At 50.9% G+C, this 24,402-nt stretch overlaps 1 protein-coding gene across 2 annotated transcripts in view; it reads right to left on the reverse strand.

Annotated features, from left to right (window-relative positions):
• TNR (tenascin R) overlaps positions 1 to 24,195 on the reverse strand; it is a 48,526-nt gene extending 24,331 nt beyond the window's left edge. The window contains exons 1-8 of one of the 2 annotated variants that reach the window (XM_038758399.1): positions 23,711 to 24,195; positions 20,717 to 21,193; positions 15,750 to 16,013; positions 14,887 to 15,002; positions 11,443 to 11,593; positions 6,936 to 7,205; positions 6,018 to 6,203; positions 240 to 329 (exon numbers count right to left, since the gene is read on the reverse strand). In XM_038758399.1, the coding sequence (XP_038614327.1) occupies positions 240 to 329; positions 6,018 to 6,203; positions 6,936 to 7,205; positions 11,443 to 11,593; positions 14,887 to 15,002; positions 15,750 to 16,013; positions 20,717 to 21,193; positions 23,711 to 24,194 (2,038 nt within the window). In that variant the 5' untranslated portion in view covers position 24,195. Of the gene's footprint in view, positions 1 to 239; positions 330 to 6,017; positions 6,204 to 6,935; positions 7,206 to 11,442; positions 11,594 to 14,886; positions 15,003 to 15,749; positions 16,014 to 20,716; positions 21,194 to 23,710 lie in introns of those variants that run through there. The other variant, XM_038758400.1, reaches the window with a different exon arrangement.
• Positions 24,196 to 24,402: the final 207 nt, after the last annotated feature.

Here is a 24,402-nt window from a genome sequence, read left to right on the forward strand (position 1 = left end):
CAATCCATCAGTAATATTTCCTGGAGTGCCCCAGCACCCCAATTCTTCTCCCTGGCCGGCCCTGCTGATCAGTAGGCTGTTGTCTGAGGCTTGATCAAACAAGTTCTCCCGTGAGATTGCCCTATCAGTCCTCGCCCTCCTCAGAAGACTTTGGACCCTTAAGCGCTTAGTACAGTGCTCTGCACACAGTAAGCGCTCAATAAATACGATTGATTGATTGATTGATTGACTGAACTCACCAGTCCGGGCATTCATGGTGGCTGGTACACTCTGCTGACTGTCCAGGAGAGCTGAGATCCCAACACCATACTCCGTCCCCGGCTCCAGGTCTACCAATGGGCACAAAAAAAAGCAGAGTTATACTTCCTCCTGTTGGGTTGGAATGTGTGTGTGTGTGTGTGTGTGTGTGTTTGTGTGTGCATGTTGACCTGTTCCATAGCATGAAGTTGTTTCTTGCATAGGCATATCCCCAGGTTACCGCCACTCCATGAGACACACAACAAGGAGATACAAGCTGTTAGGATTTGATACCTTCCCCCAAGTTACAGCCACCCCAGGACACACAGGCAGCCTAGAGATACAGCCATTATTGTTTGACCCCTTGTCGATCTAATGCACCGTTAAAAGGTACCAAAACAAATGAAGAAGTTATATCACTATCACCAACACCTAAAATTTGCGGATAAGCAGTTTGGCACCAATCTCAAGGAAAGCTAATGTATTTCCCAAAATACTTAAAGAAGACCCTAATGGAGAAAAGAGTTCAAAACTGAAAAGATGTGCAGAAGCAGTTGGTCTGATAAACGATACTTTTCAAAGGCTGTTGTTCCATCTAAATTGGACAAATTCTTCACTAAAGTGGAAAGACCACTTCCACAGTCAGCAGAACAAGCTGCTACTTCTGCTGTCTCTTGCAAAGATTCATAATCATACTACCACTCATTTAATGTGATATGCTCCAGCTGGCTTTAGTAAAAACTAAACAATAGCTCGTAACAACCCCAGCATGTAGCACATAAGGGAATTTCATATTTCTCCCATAAACAGCTGTTCATGTTACAGCCACATTCTCATGGATGGGTTTATTGTGGGGGTATAATTGTTCTCATCTCCCCTTTCTATTCCTGCCCATCAAGGGGCTGAAAAATCATTAGCATCAGTAGCAGGCCCTCCTGAGGTAGTTTCTGGGGGCTTCTACAATACGGAATATCTGGCCAGAGCAGCTCAACATTTATGCCTCTTTTTAAAAAAAATGATACTTGTTAAAGCACTGACTGTATCCCAGGCACTGTACTAAGCACTGGGGTAGATTACAAGGTAATCAGGTTGGACACAGTCCTAATTCCCATTTACAGATGAGAACATAGGTACAGAGAAGTTAAGTGAGTTAACTTCAAGGCCACAGAGCAGACAAGTGGCAGAGCTGGGATTAGAACCCAGGTCCTCTGTTTCCCTGGCCCATTCTCTTTCCACTAGGCCACGCTGCTTCTTTCCTGAGAAGCTATGGACTGTAAGTTCCTTGAGGCCTTCTATTTAGGTTTCCGTAGTGCCTAGTACAATGACAACGTTGTGATGATACTGTTCTTACCCTGCCGTACTTTGGTTCTCGGACTGAGGTATCAGGCTGCAGGATATGAAGTTGTTATCAACCCTTTGGCCTCGCTAGCACTTACAAACTTATTTTCACCCTCCACAGCCGGTGGGAATATTTACTATTGTTATTATATATGTTCAGCACTTGCTGTGTGTTAAGCACTGTTCTAAGTGCTGGGGTAGGTACAAGTTAATCAGGTCGGACAGACTCCACGTGGGGCTCCTAATCATCATCATCAATCGTATTTATTGAGCGCCTACTGTGTGCAGAGCATTGTACTAAGCGCTTGGGAAGTACAAATTGGCAACATATAATTTAAGCACATGTCCATTTTTTAAACTTGTTTTTGCAAATCTGTAGTAGCAAATATTTTTATGGTTCCTCCATTAGAATGTGAGCTTCTTGTGGATGGGGAAACATCACTTCTCCATTTTGTACATCCAAAGCACCTAGCTCCCACACCAACTGGGTGTTCAATACAGGCTACTGCTACTCTTACTAGGACAATTACTACCACTTCTACTAGAGAAGGATCTGATGCTTGGCAAGTCATTCAGAGCGTACTAAATGTCAAAGGGCAAAGAGGGACCAGCAGAGGAGCTGGGTCTTCAGAGTATCTTTTCTCGTTGGCACCACCGGTAGGACCAAGCTAACTCCCCAGGGCAGACCCGGGCTTCGGATCCAATCAGGTCACAAAAAACTCTGCTCCGGCGCTCCTTGAGCCTGTCTCCTCTCCTAGGGGCTTCCTCTGCTTTGGCACACACAGACTGCTGCAGGGGACAACCAAGCCTCACACTGCGCGTCTGCTTCCATGTCACCCAGTTGCCTACAGAGCACTAGTTCGGCTCACTGCCTCCTTCGACGCAATGCACAAAGCCCGTCACATTCTAGTTTTGAACAGGCTGGTTTTTTCTCAGTCAACTGTTGAGGTCTTCGATTGCCTATAATGAAGTAGACGGTTCCAGGTGGAGACGAAAGGTGACAGAGAAAGAGAGCAAAAAATAAGAAATTACGTTATCAGAACCATCCTACAGCTAGCACTTTCCTTGGACTTTCTTATTTATAAAGCTTAAATGATGTGGTCAATAATTAATGATGGAAGCCTCTTCTCCCGGAAGGCTGCCGAGTGAAATTTCAAACACTCCCCAGTCTGAACTGTCCTCGCTTTCTGTCTAGGGGCCGGGGCGGGGCCGGGCAGAGCTAGGGACTTTGAAGCCATTGTTTTCCTTGGTCCTCCGGGGGCTTCATTCCTTGGCTAAATGTGGATGGTTGCTCTTCTCTGCTGAAAGAGACAGTGCAAGCCTAGTGCCCATCCTCCTGCTTTTTCTGATTCAGAAACCTTGGGGCTCCTGCTGAAAGATACTATGGGATCTCTACATTAATTCATTCAATCATATTTACTGAGTGCTTACTCTGTGCAGAGCACTGTACTAAGCGCTTGGGAAATACAGTTCAGCAACAATTGCAAGTTCAGCTGTGACCTGCCCCTAAGGGATGGTGTCGGCAACCAATGGGTGGAAATGCCAGCTAAGTTAAGGTCACCCAGCCCACATCCCCTCACTGGGAGTTTGGGTGAAGAGAGATTCATTCATTCAATCGTATTTATTTAGCGCTTACTGTGTGCAGAGCACTATACTAAGCGCTTGGAGATGACCAGACCTACATTGTAGTACTAGGCAGTAAGCTAGTGGGCAGGGAATGTGTCTATCAACTCTGTTACCCTGTACTCGCCCAAGCACTTAGTACAGTACTCTGCACACAGTAAGTGCTCAATAAATATCATCGATTGATTTACTGATACCGTAAGCTACTCCCTTAGTTTCCATCCCCCTCTGTATTTTCAGCCTGAAACACCCAGGCCTGGGACTGGGTTGCTGAAGGACGGGAAACCGACTCATTGCCAGAAGCCATGCGATTTGAGTGGACCCTATGGAGAGTTAGTAAGGGGTAAGAGATCACCCTTTCCTGCAGGTTAAAGCCCACCTAGATTCTGAGCCCTCTGACCTAGAATAAAGGTGGAGTTCATTCAGTACTTCCCAGAGGCCCATTAAGGAAAAGCCCTGGGGCAAATACAAGACAACCAGATTGGACACTGTCCCTATCCCATACGAGGCTCATGATATAAGAAGGAGGGAGAGCAGGTATTTTAACCCCTGGTAATGCCTTAGGTTAGCCTATCTTAAGGCCCAGAATCATGGGGTGCTAGCCCTTGGGGCAGGCTTCATCTCATCCTCCAGCCTCCCCTTAACTGTTGCTATCAGCAAGAGAACTGATAATCTTTGAAATTCTTATTCCAGTTTAAGTGCATATTCCTTTCTTATATGGGTCTAATCCCTTTTTGAATCACAAAAGGTTATCTGCTTTTTCTCAGATCTTCTGCAGGAGGGTGCTGTGGGGGTTAATTATATGTGAGGGTCCTCCCAAAATTCCAATAAAACAATTTTCCTTTCAACCTGGAGAAATTTGTGACTTCTTAATTCTGATGACCTGTCCTCCTGTGTGGGGAGGCAGTAGCAGGGTGCTTGACTGGCCTTTTCTCACTACTATTCATTGTTCAGTAGCACATCTCCTGTCCAGCGGTGTGCTCCTAGACTTGGCAGGCTCCGTAGCTGCCAAATCAGCACCGGGGTCCAGGCAGACGTAGCTGCCGAATGCTCCTTCCAGCCCAGTCCCCGGAACTCGGTTTAGCTTTGTTTTCTCCACAGCTCCAAACTCTCAGAAACTACCACTTGACCAAGTTGTCACGTTCCTGCTATATATTCAGCGCTTAGAACAGTGCTTTGCACATAGTAAGCGCTTAATAAATGCCATCATTATTATTATATTGAACCCCACGCCCCGACTGACTCCCTTGGGGGTGTGTGTGTGTGTGTGTCTCTCTTCATCCACCCCATTGCTGCCCCACCCCTCGTCCACCTTCTGTCTGGAGAAGGTGCTTATTCTAGTTATTTTTTCCAGTCCACCTGGCCAGGAAGCTCAGTCAAGGGATTAAGTGCAGAGTAGGTTTGCCCGCTCTCAGCCCTGGATGCCGCCTGTCCTCCCTCCCTGGTGAGCGTCTCCCACCTACCCAGGTAGCAAGATGACTTTCCAGGGAGCCAAGATTTGGGTTTGGGAAAAGTATTACCAGAGGGCGCATGGGCAATCCCTGATCCAGTTCTGCTTTTTAAAGAGTCTCCTCCGTTCCCTGAGTGCTAATTTTGCCACTGCTCTCTTGATCACCTCAGTGGCAGGAGGCATTGTTCTGCCCTAGGGAGCCTCGGGGCCCTAGAAGCCCCACTTATCGAGGCCCTAGAAGCCCCACTTATCACTTATCACGCATTGCAGCTGCAGACCACTGGGAGTTGCAATACCCCATGCAAGACTGTTCATTTGGGCAGGATTTTTGAAAAATTAAGCCACAAGAAAAACCAACTCCCATAATCCTCCATGCCTCCCCCTCACCTTTTCAATTTTAAAGTTAAAGTGTGCCGATCATGTTGCCAGTGTCCCGCTGGCCACCCAGTAGAACACACTTCCCTCCTCCTGGGACCCCTGGCACATAGTAAACTCCTTTTTTGTGGTACTTGTTATACGCTTACTATGTGCCAGGCACTGTTCTAAGCACTGAGGCAGATACGATCTAATCAGGTTGGACACAGTCCACGTCCCATGTGGGGCTCACAGATTTAATCCCGTTTTACAGATGAGGGAACTGTGGCACAGAGAAGTTAACTGACTTGCTCAAGGTCACACAGCAGACAAGTAGCAGAGCCAGAGCCAGGATTAGTACAGTGCTAAGCACTTAGTACAGTGCTTTGCACCTAGTTAGTGCTCTGTAAATATGACTGAACGAATGAATGGGATGAAAAGCCAGGTCCTTCTGATTCCCAGGTCTGTGCTCTATCTGCTAGGTCATGTTGGGATTACACACACCTACCAACTCTGTTGTACTGTATTCTCCAAAGTGCTTAGTACAGTGCTCTACACACAGTAAGTGCTCAATCGATACTATGGAGCAGAGAAGCTGCTGCCACGAGATGCCCAAAGGTCCCATGGCCGGCTTGCAGCACTGGGGCAGAGGGACGCCTGGTACCAAGCAACTGCTGAGATGCACTCTGGTGATGCACACCAGTGTGGACTGTGAAGCCCAATTCCGCTCGGCTGAGAAATCTGTGCTGAAGAGAGGACCTGGGTTTTGAACCTCTCGGGGAGGCGAGGCAAAGGAAAGCAGCTCGATGAACACAAGGCCTTTGCGGCGAGCGGGCCATGCTCACCCATCCTCAGCTGGATCTCACGTTCACATCCCCTTCCGACAGTGAAAGAACAGAAGCGGCCTGGCCGGGGGCTCAGTCAGGAGACGAAGGGCCTGCCCAGCGGGGGACGGGAGCCCAAGGCAAGCAGGGGTGAGTGCCAGGTTGGGGGGCGGCGAGCGGGGATGACTCACCGGCGAGGGTGGCTTTGGTGGTTGGGCCCGGGCTCCTGGGGACCAACAGCTCATGGTACTGCTCTCCGGCCAGAGTGCTAAACACCACCCGGTAATCCTGCACTTCCGCCTCGCTGTTGTCCCATTCCAGGTCCAGACTGGTGGCTGTGCGGGAGACCACTCGCAGGTTTTTGGGAGCGTCGATCTCTGCACAACAGCAAAGGAAACCTGATTCAGTTCTCTGGCGGGGAGGAAGAAGGAATGTTCAGAGTGATCCCTCGTCTGGCATCGGGACGTCCCTGAGACGGCTGGCCTCGGGTGAGCGATTTATGGCTGGACATATCTGGATTGTTCAGGCCCCCAGAATGCCCTTGGACAATGAGGAGGAGGAAGAGAGTAAGAGGTGGCTCTAAGTCCCCACACTTGAGTCCTGCCACCTTCCCTAGACAGAGAGTCCCAGCGGCACTAGCTGTGCCGGTCAAAATGGAATTGTGGGCAGTTCTCCTAGAGGAGGGCTCGCCCTCTTCTGTTGCCAATCCAGTCCGGTGGGCAGCTGTTCTGTCAGCTGCCACTCAGGGTGCAGACAGCTCAGGCTCCTGGCTGCCCTGGGGAGGCAGGAAGGGCCAGCGTCAGGCCCTCTCAGGGGTGGAGGAAAGGAAAGTCTTCCCCCCTGCCCAGGCAGCCCTATTATCCTCCCGCCATTCCGGAAGGGGCTGGTGCCAGCTTCCCGTGGACTCCGACAGCTCTTACCGCAGCTCCTGGTCGGCCTGCCTGTCTACCTGCCAGGTCAGTCAGAGGAGGCGGTGAGGGAGTCGGGGAGCGGGGTTCTTGTCTTTCAGTGGCCGTGGTCAGCACCCGTTAGGGCAGAGCTTGGAAAGCAGGGACCGGGGTCAGCCCAGTGGGGGAGGATGTGGGGCTACGGCCCAGTCCCGGCCTCACCTGTGGTGAAGTGGGTGGTGGTGGCGTCGCTCTCGTTGGCCCCGCGGGCTCCGCTGACCGAGACCTCGTATCGGGAACCGGGCCGGAGGGCCTGCACCGAGTACTGGCTCAGGGGCGGCTGCAGCCGGAAGGTGGTTTTCCCGCTCTCCCCGCCCACCAGGCCGTATCGCAGGAGGATGAAATCGATTTTCGCTCGAGGCGGGGTCCATTCGACGAAGGCCACCGTGTCTGAGACGTCACGGACCAGGATCTGGGTCGGGCCGTCAATCACTGGACGAAATAGAGCACTTTGTTAGGGACCTGCCAGCGAGAGCTGAGGGACGCTGCTCCAATGTTGACGCAGCAACACGTCCTCTCGCTGGGGCTTCACCCCGTCCCGGGAAGGTTGGGAGTATGGGAATTCTTACAGATGGGAAAACTGACACCTGGAGAGGTCGACTCACCATGTCCCAGGGAAGCCAGGAGGGGCAGCAGTTCTTACCCCCATTTTACGGACACCCAAAGAGGTCAAGAGACCTGCCACAGTTGAGATTAGAATCCCGATCCTCTGACTCGCAGGAGTTCCCTCTCCACTAGACTATACTACTGGATGTGGGCATGAGGGCATGGGAGGCCTCTAGAGGGTATGAGCTGGCCAATCATCTCTTGCCTTGGGGCACAAAGGCCAGAACTGGACTTCAGGTGGGCATTTTTCCCTCGCAACCCAATCCCCATGGCTCCCTCGCTGGCTATGGGAACAGTCTCCGGGTTTGACCAATAGATGTCCCTGCTAAGCTGTGGCGGCCACCCAGCTGCCTCTTCTGCTAAGTTTAGTAACACACCAATAGGCGGTTTGCTGACTCGGAACAATTCCCTCACAATCACGGCTTCTCTGCTCCGCTCCGACCCCCGGGGTCCTCTGCTCCCATCCCTCCACCCTCCCCACATGAGAGGCAGTGGCACTTCCCCCACACCCCAACCCTGGGGTCTGTCAGGGAGGCTGGGGCCAAGGCAGTGAGGCTTTAGTGCATTCAAGCCTTTGGATCCTCAGGAAAACCTTCCCCAAAAGCCCGGACAGGTTCTGTAGCCCCTAGCAGATGTGGTCTGGTCCAGGATGGCCTGGGGATCTGTGTTGTCCCAGGGCCTAAGTGGCTTGGAATGGCCTGGCACGGTCCCAGCATAGCCCTGGGGATTGGAATTTATTTGACGGATGCGGGGAGGGGTGCCCAGGAACTGGTCTGGGGCTGGCAAGGACTGAAAAGGCAGTTTCAGCCACCGTGAATCTGCCTGGCTGGTCACAGGGCCACCCCCTGTTCTTGAAGTCCTGGTCGCTTGGGAACTAGCCTGAGTTCCAGGCATGCCCTATTGGCTGGGGTGGAGAGCCTTGAGCAGGCCTTTTTCTCACCTCCTCAGCCCCAATTTCCTCATTTACACAATGTAGGGGGGCATGCAGATCTGCCCCCCAGGCTGGGTGGTATAGAGAGACACGTTCTGCGTTCCCAGGCTGGGCGGTATAGAGAGACACGTTCTGCATTACAAGCCTGAAAGGTGCCATCAAACCAAAATCATCACAGAGCGCTCCTGCCCTTCAACTCCTTCAATCCACAAAACTTCCTGAATGACCGACCTTATCTGATGGCGATTGTAAAAGCCATGGAGCACTCCCTGCAGGCATGCTTGTAATTTACATTCATAAAACAGCTCCTATTGAAAAAGCTGTGTGAGCGCTGACAAGGATCCAGGCCTTTGTGGGGTGCAGTGTGTACGGGGACTAGCCGGCCAGCCCGAAGAAAAATATCAAGCGGCAATCTTGCGCACACATCCTTTCCGCCTGGGCCGAGAGGAAACGCTCCCTCACAAAGACTGCGCCCCTCAGGTCCGAGGAGCTGCGGCTGGCTGCCGACACCCAGCCACCAGGATGACTTTGGCCATGGGGTCCTTCAGTAGTTCAAAAACAATCAAATTTTTAAGAGTCTTATTAGGGCCACTACCCGGTCTATTCAGCTCCCAGGATTCTGTTCATACAGTGGCAACAGGAGGCTGGAAGAAATAGCACGTTTCTTGTCCGCCTTGACTCCTTTCTCACTGTCCATTTGACATCCCTGTCTTTCCCTGGAGAAACCATTATGGGCCAAGAATGTATCCAATGCCCTTGTTGAGCCCCCTTATATTTTTCACTGCCTCCCTTGCGGCAGCTTACCCCTTAAAAATTTAGGCTAGTAGTTGGATTGGAACACTCAGCATTTGAAGTTCCTGAGTTCTCCTCACTAACTGTCAAGAAGACCTCATCATCTCTCAATCAGTCAATAGATAAATTAACGATAGAGCTCTCCTCCTCACTAACTGACACCAAGACTTCATCATCCCCCCGGCCCAAGGGTTTAAAATTTGGGTTCTAGTCCTGGTACCAAGGCCGAATCTGTGCCCGGGGACTAGCCACTTGGTTATGTGTCTCTCTTTGAAAAGGGGGCTAATAGTACTGTCACAATTCCTCCGGGGAGCTCTTATTTGCAAGGCGGAGGAATGTGGACTGATACTACATTGAGAGAGTTGAAGAGACAGCGTTGTGCTTGTCTAAATTAAAGCTGGGGTGACTAGAGCTGGCAGCGAGCCTAATAGCTTGGATTTTATTCTCTTTGTCGCTGATTCGGTTGCTCATCTAACTACTCTGTGTCTTAGTTTTCCCGTCTATTAAGTGGTAAACTGGATGACAGTTGCCTCAAGGTGGCATTTAGAGCCCTTCTGAGCTACTTGGCTAGAATGCATGGCTAAATATACGTTTAAGCCAGCCCTCCTGTAACTTGTGGGTTACAGCCTTATGAATCCCACTTTAGGGAAGGCTCTGCATCACGTTCAAGAGACTTGCGCTGTTGGTCATAGTAGTGGGAATGGTATTGATTGGGCACTCACTTGGTGCAGTGCACTGTACTGAACACTGGGGAGAGTCCAACCAGAGCCGAGGTGCAAATGTTCCCCAAGTTCCTTACTGCATTTTATCCAAAATGAACAGTAAAGGCATATACTATGGAAGAATTGAGTGAACAAACAATACCTCTCCTCAAGTACAAGGAAATCTAGTTAGGCAAACAGGCAATTAACCAATCAAACTCTGTGAGCATAATGAGCATTGATGGGGAACTCCTGCAGGTGAAATAGGAATTAACCTGAAGTGTTACCCAGAACCCAAAACAAACTATCAAGGCTCTACTGAGGGCCAGTTAGTGATGTTTCCCCTTCGTTTTCATTTCATCCCTGCACTTTCTGCTTCTAGGTAGGGCGGTGATGCTAATGACCAGAAGCAGGGAATATAAGAGCACCGAGGAAAGCTGGGCCTCTGGCTGCCCCGCTCTTGCCCAGCCTGTTTAGCCCCTACCCAATCTGCTCTTTTATCCCTGGTAACCCATGGGACCATGCTCTGCAGGGTCCTCTAGAAGAGAGTCCTGAGCCACTGCCACCCCAACTCCCTTCCAGTTCAGGGGGTGCTTGACCCCAAGACAGAGAGCTGTGGGATCAGCTGAGTGCTGTTCAAACCTAACAACCTGGCCTGGGGGCTCAAGCCCCAGGCTAGCCAGTTCCTATGCAGAGTCCTACCAGGGCGGGTCATGGGTATTCCCACCCAAAACCTGTCTTCCCACAATTTCCAGCTGGATCACTATAATAATAACAACAATAATAATAATTGGGGTATTTGTTAAGTGCTTACCACATCCCAGTCACTGTTCTAAGCACAGGGGTAGATACAAGATAATCAGATTGGATACAGTCCCTGTCCCTCACAGTCCTAATCCTCATTTTACAGGTGAGGGAACTGAGGCACAGAGAACTTAAGTGACTTGCTCAAAGTCACACGGCAGACAAATGGCAGAGCCGGGATTAGAACCCAAGTCCTTCTGAGTCCCAGACCGCTGCTCTTTCCACTAGGCAATGCTGCTATAGGGCACCTACTGAATGCAATGCATTGTACTAAATGCTTGGGAAGCAATGGAAAGAAATCCCAAGAAAGCTTTGGGCTCTGGGTTGAAAATGTTCAAGGTGGCTAAGGTTTCCTCAGAATCCAAGGAATGTGTCCCCAAGGTAGGTGCCAGTTCCAGCTAAGGGTGCGAGACGGCATGACCAGTGTCCTAGAGCCCCCAACCGGCAACTGTGATCCCCAGGGAGTGGCCCAGGGCAGGAGGTGAAATAATAAAATAATAATAACAATAATAATAATAATGGTACTAGTTAAGCACTGTGTGCCAAGCACCAGTCTAAGCACTGGGGTAGACACAAGTTAATCAGTTTGGATAGTCCCTGTCCCAAATGGGGCTCACACTCTTATCCCCATTTTACAGATGAGGTAACCGAGGACCAGAAAAGTGAAGTGACTTGCTCAAGGTCACAAGGCAGACATGTGGCAGGGCAGGGATTAGAACCCAAATCCTTCAGATTCCCGGACCTGTGCTCTATCCACTAAGCCACGCTGCTTCTCCCAGAAGGGTCAGGTGCGGGGGGAGGAAGGGGAGGGGGAGTGGTTAGGGAGGACACTCACGGGTGGAGACACTGGCAGAGGTCGGGGGGCTCCGGGCTTGCTCTTTGAGAGCCACCACATTGACAGTGTACTCCTCCCCAGGCTTCAGGCCCGTCTGGTTGAAGGATGTGACATCACTGGGGACCTGGGCGATCACGCCCCCTTCGTTATTCTAGAGAGAGGGAAAAGAGAGAAAGACGGTGGTGGGATGGCTGCGGATGTACAGCTCGCGTCCCGTCCCCACGTCCAGGGGTGGGGTCTAGCCAGCGCGCCCCTCTCCTGACTTTTGGAGGGCTCCATGGGGGGAGCCTCAGGGAGCCTCTTTCACCACTCCCTCCAGTGTAGCTGGAGTAATAGTAATGGGATTTACTAATGATCGGTACCAGATTCTTGTGCCTTCTGCCCGGCTGCAGTTTTGTGTAAACGCACACATTGGTTACTTTTCCATCAGCTCAACTGTGGACTCTTCCAGCAAGGCTTCCCAGGGCTTTTCAGAGTCCGGCCCCTGGACCCCCCTCCTACCTCACCTCTCTTCTCTCTTTCTACAGCCCACCCCGCACCCTCCGCTCCTCTGCTGCTAATCTCCTCACCGTACCTCGTTCTCGCCTGTCCTGCCATCGCCCCCCGGCCCACGTCATCCCCCTGGCCTGGAATGCCCTCCCTCTGCCAATCCGCCAAGCTAGCTCTCTTCCTCCCTTCAAGGCCCTACTGAGAGCTCACCTCCTCCAGGAGGCCTTCCCACACTCAGCCCCTTCCTTCCTCTCCCCCTCGCCCCCCTCTCCATCCCCCCATCTTACCTCCTTCTCTTCCCCACGGCACCTGTATATATGTATTTATGTTTGTACATATTTATTACTCTATTTATTTATTTTACTTGTACATATCTATTCTATTTATTTTATTTTGTTAGTATGTTTGGTATTGTTCTCTGTCTCCCCCTTTTAGACTTTGAGCCCACTGGTGGGTAGGGACTGTCTTTATATGTTGCCAACTTGTACTTCCCAAGCGCTTAGTACAGTGCTCTGCACACAGTAAGCGCTCAATAAATATGATTGATTGATTGATTGGACAACCATCTGCCCACCTCCCCCAGCTGGTGACTCGTTTTTTTTGTTTGTTGGTTGGTTGGTTGGTTTGGTTTTTTCACGGCATTTATTAAGAGCTTACTATGTGCCAGACACTGCACTAAGCACTGGAGTTGAGACAAGCTAATCAGGTTGGACACAAGTCCCCGTACCACAGAGAGCTCACAGTCCCAATTCCCATATTACAGATGAGATAACCGAGGCACAAAGAACTTGAGTGACTTGCCCAAGGTCACAGAGCAGACGAGTGCTGGACCTGAGATAAGAAATCCTTCTGACTGTCAGGCCCTTGCTCTGTCCTCTAGGCCATATTGCAGGGAACGTGTTTACCAATTCTGCTTTGTATAATGCTCTGCACGCAGTAAGCACTCAAGAAATACCACTGACTGACTGATTGACTGATTTGGCTAGAACTTCATTTCCCTTCTCTCCCAGGCCAGTCCTCAGAGCAGAGGCCTGCCTGCCCTAAGATGAACCTCGCAGCCAAGCTGGAAGATTCTACTTTTCACATTTAATGACACCTGCTGATCTGCTCTCCCCTGACATGAAATGGAAGATCTTTGACCAAGGGTGCTTGGGCTTCAACGATTTCTGGGCCATTCTCTGGTCTGGAGAATGTCAGTGATTGCCAGGGCCCTCTGCATCGTCAAAGACTCTGCTTGAGGGAGGCGTTGGGAATCACCTATGTCTGTTAACCAAACTTCTACCTTCCAATATGACAAGCCCTCAGTCAATCAGGCAATGGAATTTGAGCACCTACTGTGTGCGGAGCACTGTACAAAGAATGCAGAGCACTATACTAAATGCTCGGGGGATTATAAGAGAACTAGTATAGGCATTCTCTGCCCTCAAAGAGCTTTCAGTCCAGGGGGAAGATGGACACTAAAATGAAGTACAGATAGGAAGGAGGAAAATGGGATATGTACATGAGTTACTGCCTAAGTACCAGGTCATGGAAATTATGTACAAAAGTGTTGAGGGAAGATGTGAATACTCAGCACTGAAGAGATTTTGGTATCTGACTTGCCACTTTCTCAATAATTATTTAAACTCTTCATGAATGTGCTGAGCTTGCCAATAAAAATTAGTCGTTTGCTGATTTAGACTGTTCACTGCTACAGCTAAAATGGTTGATGTTGAGGAAATGTTAATTTTTTAGTCACTCCATTCTTAATCGGGAAGTGTATGCCTTTGGCTATTTAGAACAGATGTGTGTGTATATGTGCGTATGTGTGTGTGAGTGCCTGCATGCATTTTAAAATCAGAGAGCTATTTGCTTTTATTTTGATAGGAGAGCAACTATCTTGTACTCTTTGGCTGTTCTCTGATGGAAGTGCAGTTCCCTCTACCATTACAGCCCAGATGTTGTTTTTTTTTGGTTTTTCAATGGTATTTAAGTGCTTACTATTTGCCAGGCACTGTACTAAGCGCTGAAATAGATATAAAGTAATCAGGTTGGACACAGTCTATGGGGCTCACAGTCAATCTACACTGTGCAGATGAGGTAACAGGCACAGATAACTTAAGTGAATTGTCTACAGTCACAAAGCAGACAAATGTTGGAGCCGGGATTCGAACCCAGGTCTTTCTGATTCCCAGGATCATGCTCGATCCACTAGGCCACACTGCGTCTCAATTGGCTGGTTGTCAGAAACTCCTGCGCCTGTCTGCTGCAACTCGGCCAAAGAGAGGGGTTTCAGGAAGCGTCAGCAGGGTGGCTTATAAGAAACAGAGCTCAGCTGCCAGGTCTCTCCAAGCCCCCATAGGCTGGATCTCCCTGGCTGCTGCTCTCAGGGCTTCTCTCTCTTCCCTCCTCCCTGCTTCCCGCCAGGCATATGATGAGGTCTAAATCTGGAGAGATCTTTTACACACACACACACATTCAGCTACACCCACTCACCTTCAATGAGATTCATTCACAGATACATCACGCTGGTCCAGACTCACACACTCACTCTTGTAGAGATACCCCATATACACGGAAGCCCGTGTGCGCACACAAAAAAAGGCGAACACACACATACACACGCACACACACACCCATACTCAGAAGGCAGATCCCTTGGCACAGATCAGAGCAGCGGCCCCCGAGGCTGCCGGTTCCCTGGAGTTCCTGCCATGATCTCCTAGGCTCGAGCCTGTAGCAGCCTACAGGAAATTTCTCTTCTGCCGCTTCTCCTCCCCTTATTACTTAGGCTAGCTCTTCCTGAATGAGTGACGGAATGAACCCTGATAGCGACCGCCATGATTTGGAGAGGTGGGAGGAGTGAGCAGCATACGCCTTCCCCTCCTCCCCAACCCCTGACGTTTCCTTCCATCGGCCTGCTCTGTGGTTCCAACCCTGGGGCTAGGGGTCGGGCTGCTTTATGAGCGGCATTACCTTTGGGATGAAGCTAATCTCCCATCCGTCGAAAGAAAATGAGAAGGGTTCCCACTGCACCTCCACAGTGGTCTCTGTGATGGTCTTGAACCGCAGCCCTTGGGGAGTGGAGAGATCTGAAATAGAGCCAGATGGATGCCAGTCGCCATGAGCTCAACTGTGCCCTCTGCAACTGTGGGACACACTCACACCACAAAGAGATTTCCTTCCTCTCTCCCTTCCCCTCTCCAGCCTTCTCTCTCTCTCTCTCTTCCACCCCCTCTCCCTCTTCTCTTCCCCACTCTCTTCTCCTCTCCTGGGCCAAAGCCAGCATGGCCACATCTTGCCCATCAGACTGCAGCCCTCTGTTTTGTTCCGTTCTCCAGGACTCCTAGGAATTCCCCCTCATGAGCCATTACCCTAGAAGGCAGAAGATTTCCAATCCATCCTGCTTGGGGAGCCTCCACTAGCCTTCAGACACGTTAGAGGCTGGCCAGGTGGGCTTACAGGGCTGTGCTTTGATGTCTGTAACCTTGCCCAGAGGTGACATCTCATCGTTTTGTATATGTGTCCCTCCATTTGGCTCATCATTTTCACACACCCCCTTTAAGCTGGGAACAACAATAGCCAGTCAGGAACATTCCAGACCTTAAGGGCCCATGGCAACTGGGCCACTGAGGGAAGGTGAATTACTTCAGGCCAACCCTGAGAGTTCTGGGAGGCAGCAGGGAGATCCTATGGTCTTCAGTTTGGCCTGAGGACCACCCCCCAGGTCTCTGTTGCCAGCCGTGACCCCCCAAAGTCGGGGGTTTGCTGGAAAAGGCAATGGCCGAGAGGTTCTGTGGAGCCCAGGGTCCCCGACTCTTCGCCAAGTTGGTACTTACGGGTGGCCACCCTGGCTGAGACGGGGAGGCTGAGGATGTCACTGATGACAGCGTAGATGCTGATATTGTAGGTGAGCCCTGGTTCCAACTCCCTGAGGGTGACGGTGCTCCAATCCCCGGGCACCCGCTGCTGGAGCTGAAGGCCCCCCCGGACCGTCGGCTGGTAAGAGATCACATATTCCGTCACTGCCATCGGCCCGTCCCATTCCAGCTCAACGGACCTGTCGCTGATGCCAGCCACTCGCAAGTCCTCGGGTGGGGCAACTAACGGGAGGCAATACACAGACAGTGTGAGCTCGAGGGACCCTCTCCCCACCCCAGACCCAGCTTGAATAATGCCCCTCTCCTCTTTTTAAAAATGTTTTTATGGTATTTGTTAAGCACTTACTATGTGCCAGGCACTGGACTTAGAGCTGGGGTAGGTACGAGATACTGGGTTGGACACAGTCCTTGTCCCTCACGGGGCTCACAGCCTTAAATCCCAGTTTTACAGACGAGGGAACTGAGGTATAGAGAAGTTAAGTGACTTGCTCACTGTTAGTAGATAAGTTAGAACCCAGGTGCTCTGATTCCCAGGCCCTGTTTTTACTAGGCCATGCTGCTTCTCTCTGACTGGGCTCTAGACATAAATGCTGCAAATCACTTTATATATACATATTTTCAGTCTCTCTCTCTCTCTCTCACACACACACACACACACACAAACTCTGTCGGGATTGGACCCTAGAATATAGTTTTTGAAGGCAAAGATCTGAGGTTGAGGCCCACCACTTCTGGGTTTTTTTTTGTTTGTTTTTTTTGCTCCTCTTGTAGGTGAAATGTTGATGTCAATGCTGGAAACTGGATTACTTTGAATTGGTCCAGTGCTAAAAGATTTACCGGGCACTTGGCTCAGGAAGTGCAATCAGTCAATCAATGGTATTTATTGAGCACTTACTGTGTGCAAAGCACTGAACTAAGGGCTTGGTATAGTAAAACACAAGAGTTGGTAGACAGGTTTCCTGCCCACAAGACTAGTCTAGAGTCTAGATGGTAAGTAGTTAGCACTACTAGGGTCACATCTCCTCCAAGAGGCAAGCTTGCTGTGAGCAGGGAATGTGTCTACCAACTCTGCTGAACTCTCCCAAGCACTTAGTACAGTGCTCTGCACACAGTAGGCACTCAATAAATACCACTGAGGATGACTGATGATGAAATAATGGACTCCACACTGTAGCCTAACAGTCTAGGACAGCAAGGGCTTTCCGACACGGTAGAGTTGTGTGTCGGAACCGACTGCAGAGTAGCTCTTACTTAACAGAGCAACCAAGAGTAGTTATTGAGAACCCACTACTTGCAGAGCACGGTCCTAAATGTTAGGGCATACAATGCTGACAGAAGACACTGTCCCTGCCTTCAAGTAGCTTTCCATTTCTCAAGCCCCAGTCCTAGAGATCAGCTCATTTTTTTCACCAGGCTCATTCTCAAGTTCTCCCCCAAAGGACCATCTATGACAGACTCTCATTGATAAAATCCATGGGCTTATGGAGAATTTTCTTCCTCTGGCCTGGTTGCCCTGAAGCACTGCCTCTATGGTACTCTCCGAACACTTAGTACAGTGCTTTGCCCAGAGTAAGTCCTCAGTAAATACTATGGATTGACTGACTGATTTAGAATTCTGGGCCTGGCTTTCCTGCATCTTGGTGAGTCCGGTCTCTCCCACACAGGGGATGACAAGCCAGTACTGTAATTAATGGGTACAGCTCCCAAATGTAAATGGGTGCATTACTTTGATTGGTCTAATAGATGCCAGGCTTCTGGAATGGACTTATTGGACGACTTCCTCACCTCACACATTCTGGGTCCTACCCACTGCACTCTGGCAGTAGAAGAGCATGGCTACCATCCCGCTTACTTGTTCAAGTGTCCTCTGGGCAGGGAATGTTTCTGTTATATTGTTGTGCTGTCCTCTCCCAAGCGCTTAGTTCAGTGCTCTGCATCCAGTAAGCACTCAATAAATACGACTGATTGATTGATAGTCATTGGTGCTGGCTCAGATCACATCTCCTGGTTCATCTTGGTAGATGGAAAAGGGAGGAAAACTGGGGTGGGGCTGGGGGCAGGGACTTCAGCTTCCCTCCAGGACACTGGAGATTTTTTTAGGCCACCTTCTATTTCCTAACTGATTCTTTGGCACAAGCAATCAATTGACCAGCAGTATTTATTGAGCACTGACTGTGTGTTTAGGGGACTAAAAGAGTTAGTAGTCATGATCCCTAACCTTGGGGAACATATAGTCTAGTGAGGGGAGAACCATCCAATTTCTGCTTCCTTGCCTTATTTTCTAAAATGGACAAGGAGAAATTTTAACCAGGTGAAGAGGCCCCCCAAGAGAAAACTGCTTGAAACATGGAAAACAACACAATCTGATGTTGTTCTAGTTGCTAGGCACCCCAAAATCTAGAACCCTGTCATAGTAAGCCTGGCTCATACTAGATTTTCCACCTGATCTCTGTTAGGGCAAGGCTTAGAGTCTAGTAATAATAATAATTATGGTATTCCTTAACTTATTACTAAGTGTCAACCATTGTTCTAAGAGCTGCGGTAGAAAGTTCACCAGGTCTAACACAGTCAGGGTCCCATATGGGGCTCCCTGGAATAATAATTATAACAATTGTGGTATATTTAAGCACTTACTATGTACCAAGCACTGTACTAAGAGCTGGGCTAGATATAAGACAATCAGGTCAGACATAGTCCCCATCCCACCTGGGGCTGCAAAGTCTAAGCAGACGGGTGAGAAAGCAGCGGTTCACCTCACCGACAACAGGGCGCATGAGATGTGTGCGTTCGGGAGTCCACCACTTCTCTCCCAGGATTTACATAAACTTTAAATGGGTCTTGCAAATAGCCTCAGGATTGGGACCAGAACTAATTTGTGGATTTTCATTTCTTACTCTTCTACCCAAGATAAAGTGTATAATCTAGGAAAAGCCAGCCCTTGTGGGTATATTTTTGATATGGGTCAGTAAAGATGCTCTCACTTCATTTTTCATGTCATGCACTAATTTCTCTCAGGCTAGGAGGGCAGCTGGGATTTGCACCTTGCTGTTTTTTATAACATTCGTTAAGCACTTACTCTGTGTCAGGCACTGTACTAAGTGCTGGGGTAGATACAAATAAGTCAGGTTGGACACAGTCAATGTCCCACATGGGGCTCACGGTCGTAATCTCCATTTTACAGATGAGATAACTGAAGCACAGAGAAGTTAAAGACTTCCCCAAGGGGTCACACAGCAGACAAGTGGCAGAGACAGGGCTAGAACCCAGGTTCTTCGGACTCCCAGTGCTCTTTCCACTAGGCCACGCTGCTTCTAAGAGTTAACTTTCAGGGTTAAAGAAAGGTTATGCCCCTGGCCCAATCCTTGCCTGCTCCCCTCGTCTGCAGTGCTTGCAGGTGTCAAAGGGTGGGAAGTCTCCCAGGGGACCCCATTTGGAGTGACTTTTCGGGTGGCTGTGACCATGGCGTTCATTGATTTGGATTGACCGAGGGCTTGCTGTGTGCAGAGCACTGTACTACATGCTTGGGAGAGTTCAGTAAAACAATAAGCAGACACATTCCCTGCCCACAATGAGCTGGCAGTGAGGAGCTTCAGGACATCAACCTGTCAGCCTGGCCCCTGCCCACGTTCAATTTCCTGCAGCAGGCCGAGGCTCCTGCTTCCGCCTCCAGGGAAGGTCAAACCCAGGCTGTGACTGGAGACAGAACATTGGGTCAGGCAGATCAATAGCCTGATCTGATCTGGAGATGAAGAAACTGGGCCAGTGGCAGTTGGGGATTTAGTCACAATGGGCTGCGCGTTTGACTGAATGGTGAACTAATTTTCTCAATGAAGAGTTCCCGGCCACAGCCAGTGAGTCAGGGGTGGCTCCCCGGAGCGGGATAATAGGCTGAGGGGTGTGTTTCCTCCATTCCGGGCCCCCCCACCGGGGAAAGTTATTCAATAGCATACCCCAGGACGAAGTGGGGGTGTGCTCGGGCCCTGGCACGGCCACCAATAGGATGAGATGAATGAGTCATCCACTCCGCACTTCCTGCCCCTACTTCTTCTGTCTCAGTCTACTGAATGCTGGAAAGTTAAATGCCTCTGGTTAATGTGGGTGATTTTCTGTGTAGCTGATGCAAAATTCCCTTTCTGCATGTGTCTAATGGAATTGTTTGGGAACGACGCCCTCGCATTGATTCTTTTTCCCGGGACTCTGACACCGTGAAACAGACTGGCATGTGGCCGGGGAGCTGGGACAAGATGTCCGGGTTCTTGGGGTACAGGGGAGCACTCGAGGGGCTGGTGCAGTGTCACGGGAGAGCTGGGAATCAGACGCTTGGCTCCTCCTCCCAGTGTGGTGCTCCAGACACGAGACCCCCTTTGCTCCTGATCCGGATTGGCGGTGCAGGCAGGCAAAGAGCACTAGCCCATGAGCCTCAGCTCTTGGTCTCTCTCTCCTCCTCTCGCTCCCTTCCTTCCTCCCAAGGTCGGCAAATCACTTAAGCTCCCTAGGCCTCAGTTTCTTCATCTTTAAAATAGGGATAAAAATACCTGCCCATCCTGCTCTTTTAGGGCTGTTGAAGGGACCAATGAGATAGTATATGATAAGGAGCTTGGAGATCCAGGAAATCAAGGTATTATTGGCCCCAGAAGAGACCACTGTCATTCACAGGTATTATTCTGACCACTGGCTTTGGTTTTCTGCCCTGGTGAGGGCCTGTGTCGTTCCTAACCTTTCCTGCTTTCTGCTCTTTGCTCTCTCTCTCTCTTGCTCTCCACCGCCCCACCAGCAGTGACTGAGATTGGAAGCAGATTCATGCTCAAAGAAGAGGACTGGCTTTCTCCCCAGGCCCCTGCGTGGCGGGGGGTACCCCGCCCCAATGTCCCGACCAGGCCCCACTGCCCCGTCCCCACCGGCCCGGCTGCCTCTCTCCCTCTTACCCGCCGAGCAGTCCGGGCCCCAGTAGCCTTCCTCGCAGGAGCAGCGCCCGGCCTGGCAGACTCCTCGCCCGCTGCAGGCATTCAGGCAGCGCCGCTGGCCGCAGTCCTCACCCACATAGCCCTCCTGGCAGAAGCAGGTGCCGTTGGTGCAGGTCCCTTTGCCCGAGCAGTCCCCGGGGCATCGCGGCTCACCGCAGTCCTCCCCAGAGAAGGCCTCCTCACAGACGCAGCGTCCGTCCACGCAGAGGCCCCGGGGGCTGCAACCGGCCGGGCAGCGGGCCTCGGAGCAGTCGTCGCCACTGGAGTCGCTGTCACAGACGCACTGGCCATCCACGCACACACCGCGGCTGGAGCAGCCCAGGGGGCAGTCGGGTTCCGAGCAGTTCTTGCCGAGCCAGCCCTCGTGGCACACGCAGCCGCACAACTCCAAACTGAAGTTGCCGTGGCCGCTGCAGTGAGGGACGTAGTCCAGCTGCCCTGGAATGAGGGAGAACTGGGTTAGGTGATCCTGGCACCCGTTTGGATGTGGTCCCAGGGGAGGGGAACTGGGAAGCTCTCCCGCTTGGGGCACGTCTCCCCATGAGGGTCGGTTGTCACAGCCCCGCAGGGTGGGGGGATGCTCAGGCTTCCCACGGTGTGTTTGGGTTCCTCGAGTCTTCAAGGCCCTACTGAGAGCTCACCTCCTCCAGGACGCCTTCCCAGACTGAGCCCCTTCCTTCCTCTCCCCCTCTCCATCCCCCCATCTTACCTCCTTCCCTTCCCCACTGCACCTGTATATATGTATATATGTTTGTACATATTTGTTACTCATTTATTTATTTTACTTGTACATATCTATTCTATTTATTTTATTTTGTTAGTATGTTTGGTTTTGTTCTCTGTCTCCCCCTTTAGACTGTGAGCACACTGTTGGGTAGGGACTGTCTCTATATGTTGCCAACTTGTACTTCCCAAGTGCTTAGTACAGTTTTCTGCACACAGTAAGCGCTCAATAAATACGATTGATGATGATGATGATGATGAGTCTCCACCAACGCTTGACTCTGCCATGGCCCAGCCACCGTGGTCGGATCCCTGCCCTTCTGCAGTAACCATGCCCTTCTCTCTGCCCACAACAACCCTGAGAGCTCTACGGATACGGTGACAGGCAGGCCCAGCCTTTAGGAGAGACCCAAAAGGGCCCTCCCACCCCCTACCCAGTGCCACCGCTGCTTTTAAGAATCAGGGTAATAATAATAATAATAATGATGGCATTTAAGTGCTTAATATATGCCCAGCACTGCTCTAAACACTGGGGTAGATACACGGTAATCAGGTTGTCCCACGTGAGGCTCACAGTCTTAATCTCCATGTTATAGATGAGGTAACTGAAGCACAGAGAAGTGAAGTGACTTGTCCAGAGTCACACAGCTCATAAGTGCATTGTGGCTCAGTGGAAAGAGCCTGGGCTTGGGAGTCTGAGGTTGTGGGGTCAAATCCCGGTTCTGCCAATTGTCAGCTGTGTGACTTTGGGCAAATCACTTCACTTCTCTGTGCCTCAGTTCCCTCATCTCTAAAATGGGGATGAAGACTGTGAGCCCCATGTGGGACAACCTGATCACTCTGTATCCTCACCAGCGCTTAGGACAGTGCTTGGCACATAGCAAGCGCTTAACAAATGTCATCATTATTATTATTATTACTATTGAGTGGTGGAGCCAGGCTCTTGCCACTAAGCCACACTGCTGGTACTGCTCTCTGTGTGTGAGCCTCTATGTTCCAAGTGACCAAACCACAAGGAAGGGCGCTAAGGCATGGAGCTTGGAGTCATGGAGTCATTACTTTTGAGAGGGGCAAGAAGGAGGTGAAAAATCATCACAGGATATTTCAGGACTCAGAGAAAGTCAGGAACTGCATCATGTCAGCCAGGACTTGCCTAAAGCCCTTGCTTTCTGTGCTGCTCTCTTATTCCCTTCACCCAAAAAGCCTTCAGGCCCAGAAGGATCCTATAGTATCTGGTCAATCGCCACAGGGATAATAACCGGGTTCCCCATCAACTACCATGAAGCACTGCTGCTCTCAGCCAACACTGGTTACCGTTAAGGAGTTGGTGTGAGGAAGCCCGGGGAACGAGGAGGAAAGAAACCTGAGAAGCAGTGTGGCCTAGTGGGTACAGAGGCGGACTGGGAGGCAGAGGACCTGGGTTCTAATCCCTGCTCTGCCATTTGTCTGCTGTGTGACTTTAGGCAAGTCCCTTAACTTCTTTGTACCTCAGGTACCTCATCTGTAAAATGGGGACTAAGACTGTGAGCCCCAGAAAGGACATGGACTGTGTCCAACCTGATTATCTTTTATACCCCAGCACTTAATACAGTGCCTGGCCAATACCAAGCACTTAACAAATAACACTGAATGAATAACAAATACCACAAAAAAGAGAAACCAGGAGTCCAGCACCTTCTGGAGGAGAAAGTACCCTGGAGGGATGCTGGCTTAGTTAAGGGAATGAAATCATTTGGGATGAAATAAGCCAGGAGAAGAGTCCCTTCCCACCGGACCACTGATGAGCAGCAGTTATTGACCTGAAAGATGAGAGGTGGTCTGAGATGGATGGAGCAGAGCATCCGAATTCTTGGGATCTACCAGGTGGATGGGGAAACCAAAAATGGAAAGGGGAAAAATCATCCGGATCCCCCCCCCTCCAAAGGACATGCGCTGCTGAAATGCTGCCCCATTACCTGACTCCTCCCCTCCCAAAATCGGGTCCAGGTATCGCAGACTGGCTGAGCAGTGGAAAAAAAATCCCTGGACCGAGTCCCTCAGGACTGCAGCAAGCGAGGTCTTACAGAGGCAGTCACAGAGGGCTGCGTACAAAGCGGCCTTATTTTTTTCCCCCAGTCCCCCTGTAGAAAAGCAAGATCTCAGCCCATGGGACTCATTCACCTCCATCCAGTCTCCTTCCTCAATCCAAACACCCCTCACTCCCCAGCAAGACCTCTCGGTCCCGGTTACTACCTGTGGCTGCATTGTCTGGACAGCAGTTAGAGTTGCATTGGTCCCGGAGGATGGAAACCTCCCTCTCCAGCATCTCGATTCGACTCAGCAGCTCCTGCATGACCCGGACGGAGTTGGAGCACTCACAGGCCTGCTTGGGGAGATTGATCCTGTGCGTGAAGGTGACCTGGCTCCCGCTGTCTGTGGTCTGGTCCGTGAACTCCGTCCTCCTCTCCTCTTCGGCACTCACCTCCCGCTCGGCCGAAGCCTCCAGGCCCGAGGAGCAGAGGCTGTCCAGGGGGACGTTGATGTTGTACACGTGGTTGAAGACCATGGGCCGCTCTGCGCCGGCCACGCCGCCCGCCTCGGCCGCCGCCGGCCTCCTGACTCGCTCGGTCGTGACCTCCAGCTGGCCGTCGGACGGCGTGAGGACGGAGCCCAGCAGAATCAAGTTGACGCTGATCAGCAGGTTCTTCAGGGCCCGGGTTTCGCCATCAGCCCCCATCCTCTGGAGAGGAGAAGCCACGTCCAGGCCCGCCCGGGAAGCTGGAGGACAGACAAACCAACAAGAGAGACCTGTTGAGATGGGAGCCTAGGCCAGGACAGGAGACAGATGGTGGGCTTCCAGTGGGAAGAGACAGAGGCTACTAGGCACAGAAAGCAGAGGCCCATAGTACCAACATGGCTGCTTCATTAGTGGTATTTATTAAGCA

This window comes from Tachyglossus aculeatus, chromosome 16 (genome assembly GCF_015852505.1).
Source record: "Tachyglossus aculeatus isolate mTacAcu1 chromosome 16, mTacAcu1.pri, whole genome shotgun sequence".
Classification (NCBI taxonomy): Eukaryota; Metazoa; Chordata; class Mammalia; order Monotremata; family Tachyglossidae; genus Tachyglossus; species Tachyglossus aculeatus.